We start from the raw sequence: 11,118 nt of genomic DNA, 5'->3' as shown, positions 1-11,118 counted from the left end.
CACCATTCTCTGTAGATGCTGATCCTGGACGAGTCTTCATGGGATTTATTGTGGATCTTGGTCCTTTATCAGGCATTGCATAGAGGGGGATATTTGTATCATCATCATCTCCGGCTCCCGGGTTTGGCATGTCAACATTCTTATACTTGTCCTCTTGGTTGAATTCTTTCTGCTCATGCTGATGACGATTCATCGGGCTGTTGCCATGGGAACTGACAGATACGACCTCCGACTTTGCGACACGATTTATGATTCCTGTCTTGTCCGGTATGGTATAGAGATCGGTGTCTAACTGATCACCCCCTGATCTCAAAATCGAACTCTGAATAATCTCATCACTGGACTCGTACAAAACGTTATTTATCAATTCACCGTCTCGAATTCCAGACGGTCCACCAATCGATTCGTAACATGTATCCTGTTCACGAACTGCGACATTAATTTCACCCTCATTACGTTTACCATGTTGTCGGTCTCGTCTTTGCTTCAATCGTAGAACAAGTATGATTATCACAATGACAACAATTATCAAGATAGCACCAAGAATGGCAATTATAATGATTGTAATACCGTTGTTTTTAGTATTGTTTTCTGTTCCCGGGTTTGTATTCTTTCTCGCCTGGTTAGACGTTGTAGTTCCAGAAGGCAAATAAGAAGTGTCCATAATCGGTGACGAAGATGACTTTAGCGTCAAAACATATGGTTTTGTTCCTGTTGTTGTGATCGCTGCTGATGTTGTCTCTGGTGATGTTTCTGACTTTGTTGCGGATGCTTTTACTGATGTTGTTGATGATGACGTTGCTGATTTTTTTATCGATGGGGTACTTGGTGACGTTGTAGTTCCAGAAGGCAAATAAGAAGTGTCCATAATCGGTGACGAAGATGACTTTAGCGTCGCGTCATATGGTTTTGTTCCTGTTGTTGTGATCGCTGCTGATGTTGTCTCTGGTGATGTTTCTGACTTTGTTGCGGATGCTTTTACTGATGTTGTTGATGATGACGTTGCTGATGTTGTTATCAGTGAGGTACTTGGAGAAAGTTTAACCGAAGTATAACTTTGTGGTGTTGTTAGCTGAGCTGGTACGATACATGTTATGTTCGACAGAGTATCATTAAACGGATTAAACTCAACTAGGATTGTACCATACATCATGGTAATTGAAATATTAAAGGTTAATATACTACCTTCGATGATGGCTGTACTCGTTCTGTTCCTGTTAATTCTAATATGTTGTCTCATTTGTTCGGCTGTTTGAAAATTGTTAAGTAGGCAATTTACATTCATTTTTGGTTGTTCCAAAACGTGCGACGATGATGGGTTTACAAAGCAAGTCGAACATCCGATTACACGGACGTCGTATTTCTGAAGATTATTATGGCCATGCTGACATGTATATATTGCCGATTCTTCTCCAGCATCATAGATGTACAATTTAAATAGTCCAGAAGATAATTCCGTTTCATACGACTGCGTAAAAGGAATATTATCAAATAACACTCCTTTAGGATAAACCTCATCAACGGTCGCAATGTAATCCCGATTTTCTTTAACCCAATACAGTTTGCTCGTGTATGTCGTATTGCAACGCAAAGTTATATTCTCTCCAGCATTGGCTACAATAATTTCACTTTTCACATTATCTGCGAATAAAACCATCACAAGAACGTATACTGCAATACAGAGAACCACCTTTGATTGATGCGGAGCCATTTCGATCGAAAGTAGTATGTTATGCCATGTGTTATGCCACTGAATTCAGAATATGCCCTATATCAATATTCTTCGACGAGACAATCACTAGTTTTCCACTGCCTGGCCTGTTTCCGTGTCGCATGTCCAATCAACTTAGAAAATAACACAACCTCAACGCTTAAACGATGTTGTTGTGGGAACAATTTCTAGCTATCTTTACGGATGGGGTCCAGGGGCCACCTCAGGCACTAAAAAATAGAAAGAAAAGAGAGAGAGAGAGAGAGAGAGAGAGAAAGACAAAGAAAGAGAAAGGGGGAAACTAATTATGCATGTGGCACATGTCAAGAAAATGTCATTGACATTCAGGGGCGGGTCCAGCCGGCGGCAGGGGAGGGGGCCCAATTCGTGAGAAAATATGTAGCGGCGAAACAGCCGGCCGATAATTCGCTCAATGAGGGGGGGGGGGGGGTAGTGAGCACTTAATTTGTTTTTGGCCCTTGAAAATTGTAAAATCGCACCCCCACCCCCTTGAGCGCCAGGGGAGGGGGCCCATCTCCCCCAAAAAGGGTATGCCAATGGCGGATCCAGGGGGGGCGGCGGGCTCGGCCCCCCCCCCCCAGGGGAGAAAAACGTGTAAATTTTAACCTTTTTTGGAGATTGGCCCCCTCCACTGGCGCTCAAGGGGGGGGGTGTGATTTTTCAATTTCTCTCTCTCTCTCTCTCTCTCTCTCTCTCTCTCACTCTCCCTCTCTCACTGTCCCTCCCTCTTCCCTGTCCCTTCCCCCCCCCTCCCCCCCCCCCCCCCCTCTCTCTCGTTTTATGTATATACCTTTTAAATAGTTCTCTGGGACTTTTGTAGACTCTGTTGATTCTTATATCTTCTGAGGTGACTCTGCTTCTGGATGAGAAAAGAAAGATCATGAGAGTTCAAAATAACAGGAAATAACATCCACCAGGTGTTCGGCCTAGGCCTACTTTGTGAAAATATGGGGAAAGTCCCCAAACATGATTTCGCAAACAAAGTCTACTACAGGTATCTTTGTTGCAGGCCTACTTTTACTAGGATGTCCTGATAGTTTGCAGACAAAAAGCCTGGCCAGTCGCTGTATGTAACAATGTCTGTACACTGAGACTAGGCTGTTTTTTTGTTTACAAGGCGCTACACAGCTCCCCTCCCTCCCCCCCCCCCCAACAAAAACAAAAATAATAATTTAGACACGATATTTCACTGTTTGTTGGTTTGATTTTTGTGTTGTTATTTGTTTTAATTGTCACATTTTGTTTGGTTGATTTTGGTTTTGGTTTGTTCTGTTTTCGCTTGACCTGGAATTTTCGGACGTCAGTTCTGCTCTCAGGGTCTTATACCCTCAGCTCCCCTAGTTACCGCCCCCCCCAAAAAAAAAAAAATCCCTTCCCCTCTAGCTCCTGTCACTGGTAAGATAATATTCACCAGGGAATATGAACAATGTAAACCCTTTCTATTTCACATGAGAATGTACGTACTTGTTCCGAGAAACAATTTGTTTTATTAATTCCTTGTTGCTTTAAAAGAAAATCATTTGGAGGTTTGTGGAGCCAGGATATCGCATGTTTCCTTTTAATATGTTATGACACAGGAAGTCATTACCTATTCTGTGCCGATGGTGTGTTTAATTTTATTTTTAAGCTATGAGATTCCGCTTTTGGGGAAGAAAATTAAACATTACCGGAAAAGTGTGGGTGCCAAACTGATCGAATAAAAGCAAACGTCATGTTTACATGAAGATTGGATACATATGTAACTTGTATTTTTAATATAATATATATGTTTTTTCACTTTTTTGTATGTGTTTATTGTTTAATTTATTTTTAAAAAATTGTATTTTTATTTGTAGTTTAAGCAAGGGATTATCCCCGATAAATCTTTGTGGTTTGTTTTATCACCCCCTCTGCAGGTTCGTCTTTTGTTTTAACGCTTTTAATATATTTTATTGTGATTTATATTATCTTATAATGAATCTGGGGAAATAAATTAAATGAAATTTAAAATTGATTATTCAAAATCCGTCATTCAAATTCACTATCCATGCAATGTTAAATCGGGTCATTCAAATGTTAACAGATACTAAGAGCATTCAAATTCATCTCTAATGCCGGCTACGGTACCTCAGTGGTTATTCAAATTCGTTAATCAGCAAACATGTTTGTCAATAAATTAGGCTTCATTATCAGGACATTTGCATTTTCTTTGTTCATTTTCTTTTGTAAACTCTCTCGGCTAACAAAAAGTTAAACACATGAATATATAATCTGCCATATTAATAATGGCACACACACATATCAGAAATATGTATACAGTATATATAAAAACTGCAGAAACTGCCGAAGAACTGTGGGCGAATGTTTTGTGTATATAGTATCATATCACTGGATCCAAAATGACACTATTTTTCCCTTTCAACTCATCGAATATTGTACAAATATCCCTCTTTTGGTTGCATGTTCAAAATATATAAATGCACATACCATATGCCTAAGAAAATATCAACATTTTTGTTTATTTTGTGGTGGACTCGGTGTTATGTCTTAATATTGTGAAATTGTGTATGCACACTGGCGTAGGCCTACTGGTGGGGGCACGTGGGTGGTGGGGGGGGGGGGGTCCAAGATAACTCGACCGGGGTACGTGGCCTACTTCTTCTCGTTGAAGACCTCGTTATTTTAACTAAAATGGTAGGGTGGGTGTCTTACAGGGGCGGCGGAGCGTATTCCAAAGCTGGGGGCCCAGACACCAAAACAAAAAGGCACTTTCTGGACAAAAAGGAAACAAAGGGTAACCTTTAAGCAAAAGTTTAGACAATGGTATCACTACATTGTGATTGATTCTCTCTCATGGTCCAAGCTACTGCTTAAACGTCATATTTTGCAGTTGTGGGGGTGATGTTTGGAACATTTATTATGCGAGCGAGCGAGCGAGCAAAAGTTTAAGATTTGTGAGGTCACATTGCGCACCAATTAGATCTTATAAAGGGGGGGGGGGGGAACTAAAAAACAAAAACAATCCTGATCGGTTTTTAAGCACTAACTGAAAGAACGAAAGACTTGAACAAGACAAGCCTACATAATTACATCAACTATAAAAAGGAGCGGGCTTTCAGAAAATTCGAGAAAAAAATTGAACTTAGTTGTTTTAAATTAGTGGTACATAAAAGGGGGCACTTACCATATGCTTGTGAAGGGGCACCAGGGGCAGAACCAGGGGAGGGGGGGGGGTGTTGGGGTAAGAGCACATTTTTGTTAGGTCCCAAAAAAATCGCAACGACTCAGCCAGCGAATGAATAAGCGGGGGGGGGGGGGTGCGGGGGGGGCTCGGTAAGAGGACACTTTTTTATGTCAAGAAATTTTTAGATTATTTCTATATATCATAAGTTTAATTTTTTTATCTAAATATTTCTATTTTAACTTATTCATGTTCCTGTTATTGTTGTACATTTATGTCTCCACTGGAAATAAGCTCTCGAGCTTTCGTGGGCTATCCTGTTCCAAGCCGCTGACTAGTAATTTTGATCTGTTATTCTTGTATATTGTTGTATGTTGGAAGCTTGGCGAATGAAAATCAATCAATCAAGGCAACCTGTCTATAGTGGGCCTATACCCATGCATTTCGTCTCCCTCAGAGATGAAGAACCTGTTTAGAAAGGCCACCATTATAGTGGCCACTTTCTCAGTTGCCCTTGACATGTTTGGCTCCCGGGGGCGTTATTTTTTTCGGCGGCACAGATTGGGGTTAGGTGCGTGTTGAGCCTATGGGAAAGTTTAGGGTTAGGGTTAGGGTTAAATCAAGAGTCAAGACCCCCCTTAAAAAAAAGCCCCAATCTGTGCCGCAGAAGAAAATAACGCCTTCCGGGGTTTGGCTGTGTTACATTCCATAAGGATACGATAAATATTTGCAGAGTTATAAAGCCCCGCACCATGATATGTATCTCACTTCCCTTTTCCCTACACATAATTTATTTTGTCTCTAAACAAACAAAAAAACATATCAAATAAAAAATCAATCCGCCACTTGGCAATTCAGATATGAGGGACCGTAGATGGCAGCAAAGCATTTACATATTACTTTGCTGTTTTGCTTTCGCTCTCCGTCTCAGGCTAGCTCCTGTTAAATTTTGTTGTTTTGACAGTATTTTCTTGAGATGTTGATCTGTGAGGAGAATTAGCAGTCGTCTCATTATCAAATGTATCCAATCACTTGTATGGGAAGTCGTTATTTTGTGTGAAATATTATCCGGTGAGTATAAAGCAGATTTACTAGTAAAAGTTAGGCTTGATCGAATGCCGAGCAGTTTACTGCTCTGCAAGAGAATATTCTGCTCAGCGCTGCTCAAGCGCTCAGATCAGACACCGAACCTTCCGGGAGCGGGCCCCGTAGGCTAGACCTATACACTGATACAGTATATGGAGCCCAGCTGCCCTGGCCCCTAGACCGAAAATTTCAGTCTCTTTCGTTCGTTAGCCTCTTAATCTTATTTTGATTGGGTCGGCTCCTCTCTTTGGAGACAGAAGCTGACGATAGGGTCTGCTCTGTAAACTTGAGTGGCACGATCGTGCCACCAAACTTGCAAACTTTGGATTGGACTAAAAATGTCATTTTATTTTTCAGTAGGGGCGCTGGTCCAAGAATAAGGATCGTCCGCATAAAAATTAAATGATGATCGTCTTTGTAAAAACGCGGAGAGACAGGTCCGCAAAAATAAGGATCGTTCGCATTTTCGCAGATGTTTCATATTTCCGATCTGCGTGTTGGTGAGGCCTTGTTTACATGTATGCGGACGATCCTCATTCTTGAACCAGCCCCCCCCCTGACTGCGTTAGGCTTAGCGGATTCATATCACGAAGGACTTTGCGCATTGAGCGCTGTACAGTGAGTTTACGCGCTCTCATTTGCTGATCCGCTCGAGTGGCTTCGAGTTTAAGTGAGAGATGTAGATCTAGACTATTTGTTTTTTAAAGAAAGTGCATTGCAAAAAATGATCCGTTGTAAAATTCACTGACAATGTAGACTACACTGTGTATGTACATGCACATTAGACACTAGACCTAGTCTACATTGTATGTCATTTTATTTTGAAGATTTACATTATTCAAAAATAATTATACATGTATGCATTATGTTGATTTCTAATGACTAGGAATGACGTCTTGCTGGGAAATACACATTGTGTAAATTAGGCCTTGGCTTGAGCTTGATGTGTGTACGAGTCCATGCATAGCCATCATGTTGGACTTACAAGCCACCATAGAGTTTGCGGTCGAGTTGGAGCGCTTCCATAACATCGATCTTTTTCAAAGAGGGTAAGTTCATGATTCATCCATGATGGATTCTATTTTTAGTTCAAACCAAATCTGTATTGTATTGATCAGTTCTTTCCTGTGGGGGAGAGATAAAATGTACTGCTGAACCCGTCTATAGAGTGGTGAAGTGTAACATCATCAAAATATTTGTTGTTGAATTTCTCAATTTGAACTTAATTTTCCAAAATAGCATAAAAAATAATGTCCAAATGTCGAAAACCAATTGAATTTGCTAAGTATTGGCTGAAATTTGACCATCTGAATAAATAGATTTCCTATATGAACTCAGTGTTATTTTGCTCTTGTTCAAAACATTGCACATGACTAAGGCATTATCAACTCTTTCTAAATCAAGGCAATGACTCATACTAGTGCTTGAAAGGCAAGCAGATTTCATTCACATGATACTATACACAAATGAATTCATGAAATTACTGTCAATTTCAAAGTTTTGTTGTGGGGTGGGAGTACATGTACATGCAGGAAGGGTTGGACTGTGTCTATACATGCCTACTACAATCCACATAATAATAAATAAAATTCAATTAATAATGTGAAACTTCATGTTGATATTATGTCAACACCGATTCCTAATTTACACAGGATACATGTACTGTCAGACGTTCATGTACAGTACATACTTGTACATGTACATGTACATGTATGTATAGTGGAGGACGATGCAGCAGTTATTATCTAATTCATTTAAACTATATTTTTCTTTAAAAATGTAGTGAGTGCTTTCTTTTAAAGGTACTATGTCCCATTTGCAGGCCAAAAAAATGAAAAAATGAAATTCCAACTGCATTTGAAAGATAATACTAATTCAGAACTTCCCTAAAAAAGGTGGGGCTTGAAAATGTCTTCAAGTGGGAAAATAACCACTATTAGTTGTCAAATCGACTTTAGGGCTATAGAGCCCAAAAGTAATAGTCTTGATTTTCAGACAATTGTACCGAATGGTCATACGTTTTATGCTGCGCAAAGATTCAGTCAGTTTAATCTTGGCCATCACAAGAAGTGGGTTATTGATGTAGACAAATGCTCATGTACTCTTTACAACTCTTTTCATGTTTGTTATTACCAAAGAAGAAAAAAAAGCCAGTCAGTCACTCAATAGTGTCTGACAGTGAAGTCTAGCAAGTAAACGGGTTTCCTTGCATAATTTGAATATGAGGACACTGCTAACGTTTAAATTTCACAGATAGGACATACATGACATATTCATAATTCCTGCAAAGTTCTACAGCATTTGAGGTTGGCTGCAAAAGGGACATTGTACCTTTAAAACAGCTTGATATACATGTACACACTGTACCTATTAAATCAAAATTTGCTTTGCGCTTCAACATGTAACAATATGCATACCTGTACACGATTCGATCACCCATCATCAGATAAAACTTCTTTCCTACAGCTGTAACTACATAAAATTCCTGTCTAAAGAAATGTTATTCTTAATTGCTCTCATGAGGAGAAAAATCTGTTATCACAAGCTTCCCTATCACATGTTTACTATATTAACTATTTGGAAACTACCCAGTTAGAGTTTGTGGAAACAGTGGAATTGCACATGTAATGTGTGTACATTGAGTGACTTCAAGTTGGGTGTTTATGGCTGGTGTTAGTGATTAATAAACACTAACACTAGCCCTAATCACCGAAATGGAAATCAGCTGGTGTTATTAAAGGCATTGACCTCTGAATATCGTCAACTTCCGGTAACTAGTGTTATCAATTTTGCAAAATTGTCGTCTGCTGGACCGATCTTTGTGGCTGGTGTTAATATTTTATGTGCAAATGTCCTATTTACTAACACTAGCCCCTAGGGATAATGTTGATTTCCAGTTCGGTGTTAGTGTTGTACCTGCACAACAGTCAGTGCACGAACGACGCTAATTTAATGTCTGGCGATCAAATCCAAAGATGTGAAACGGGTTCTTTACTATGTGATCCATATATTCTTTTGTGTAACAATTTTAGTCATTTTACAGGTCCTATTCTAAGGTTTCCAGTTTTTTTACAACCATTTTGTTTGTTTATAAGTTTGTTTAGTTAGTCAGAGCTGTTGAATAGCTCTGAGGTTTCTTTTTTCTTCTGGCAGAGTACATGGTCTTACAGTATTCATTTGTTATTTGTTCACAGATTCTACAATCTTCATACTTTTATCAAGGTTCCTCCAAAGACTCCTCTGAAATATGAAGTATTCCTGCCTAAGATACCAGGTAAGAAGATGTAATAATAATAATAATAATACTCAGATCTTTTATAGCGCATAACACATTACAGGATAGCATGTCCCTATGCGCTTTTTAAAAGTAGAAAGGAAAGAATTACAAGAAAAAGTCATTTAAATTATAACAAAACAAACAACAACAAAAAAAAAAAAAAAAAAATCAATTTTGAAGCAAAAAAGTACATGTAGTGTTGAATGCTGAGTTTGTGGGTATACACTTTTAACATAAATAAATACCTTTTTAGAGAAATCTTAAAATGTTTTAAATATTGTGATTTCTCATGGAATCTGGATTTGTATGGCTGTGTATTGTATTGGAGTTCTTAAAAAAAAGGGGGAAACCCATGTGGCTGTTCTGTAGTAGTTGCCCCCTACAGTACTATCTGCCTACTGTACACAGCCTATCACTTGAAGATACATACAGTACTTGAAGAATTAAGTGCTCTACACTGTATCATGGTCATTTTTTAGCGTTTTGTTTTTCTTCAGCTTACTTCTGAATGGGCCAAGACTATTGCTATCTAGATGATTGGGATAAGACTTGTAGAGTTGACAGTAATCTTAGCAGTTAAAACAGAAATGACATTGTCTCTTCTCATTTAATGGGTTATGAACTTTTCTGGATAACTTGGGAAGGACATGTATAGACTTCCGTCAGTCATATCCATACAAGGTTCAGACTTGTACACTATTTTGGGGAATTCCACACAAGGATGTGACTTTCTATAATACCAAAATTTACTTTCCTTATGCTCCTTTGTTTTTAGAGAGGTGACATTGTATGACCACTTTTGGGATCTGGTTTTTGGTCTTCTTTTGAGAAACCAATTCATTTTTAACCTTGAAATCATTCATTACAGATATTTCACACCAAAGTGATGTTGACAAAATCACGACAGAAAAAAGAAATGATACTGAAGATTTGCACTTTTAGGATAATTATAACTACATGTAAGTTGAGTGAAGCAATTTTGAGTTATTCAAGTTGAAAGGTTTAATTTCTTGTAAATTTTGATGAGAATGTGGTAAAACCATTTTGTATGGTTGTTGTTGTTGTTGTCGTTGTTGTTGTTGTTTTTTTGTTTTTTTTTGGGGGGGGGGTGACAAACCCTTCTATTTGTGAAATTATCATTCTGGCCATGACAATGAATATTTCAAAAAGTGAAAATCTGAATAAAAATCTAAAATAAAATTTGTTCTAAACAATTTAACATTATTTTAGTGCCAAAAATACAGTCTGATACAAAATGAAAACTTGTTTGTTACACACTATACCTACATGTACAATGTACATGTACATGGAAACTGTTTGAGTGATTTTGTAATTTTAACTCTTGAAGACCCTTACATGTATACTGGTTGGCTCTATATATTCCTCCTACATGTACATGTACATGTAGTTTGCGGACATAACCTTTTTAATGTTTTTTTCAATTAAAAAAAAATGTCTTAATCGAATTTTTCATCATCACAAGCAAGAGAACAAGCCTTATTCTTTACATTAATTAATGCACTATGGATGGTGAGGCTGCTGGGGCACATTTTTCTTGATTCTATATTCGTGATATGCTGCATAACTTTCTACATGAACATGTAAATGTATACTGGAAGCGCACATCTTTATTCTCCCATATTACATTATGTCCAATGTATCTAATTTGATGTACCCTTGGGGCTTGTTAAGACCATCATGTTACAAATCAGTTCCCATGGGATAGAAGTGCTTGAAGGGAAAGTGCATCCGTAGCCCCATTCACACTGCAAAAAGACACAGCCTGATTTAAAAGCATCGTATAACAATGTTAAATCTGAGATGCACGGCCCTACGTACTATCCGTGTCTATGAGTTGATGTA

The 11,118-nt window shown here is 38.4% G+C and overlaps 1 protein-coding gene across 1 annotated transcript in view; it reads left to right on the top strand.

Annotated features, from left to right (window-relative positions):
- Positions 1-5,816: 5,816 nt before the first annotated feature.
- The window catches only part of LOC584813 (protein FAM135A), a 26,905-nt gene continuing 21,603 nt past the window's right edge, over positions 5,817-11,118 (top strand). Inside the window, exons 1-3 of the mRNA XM_030983444.1 lie at positions 5,817-5,963; positions 6,865-7,027; positions 9,173-9,252. Of these exons, the coding sequence (XP_030839304.1) occupies positions 6,951-7,027; positions 9,173-9,252 (157 nt within the window). The 5' untranslated portion in view covers positions 5,817-5,963; positions 6,865-6,950. The remainder of the gene's footprint in view (positions 5,964-6,864; positions 7,028-9,172; positions 9,253-11,118) is intronic.

This window comes from Strongylocentrotus purpuratus, unplaced genomic scaffold, assembly GCF_000002235.5.
Source record: "Strongylocentrotus purpuratus isolate Spur 01 unplaced genomic scaffold, Spur_5.0 spur5_scaffold_13, whole genome shotgun sequence".
Taxonomy (NCBI): Eukaryota; Metazoa; Echinodermata; class Echinoidea; order Camarodonta; family Strongylocentrotidae; genus Strongylocentrotus; species Strongylocentrotus purpuratus.
Note: the sequence above shows the minus strand (reverse complement) of the source record. Positions and strands in the feature narration are given on the sequence as shown.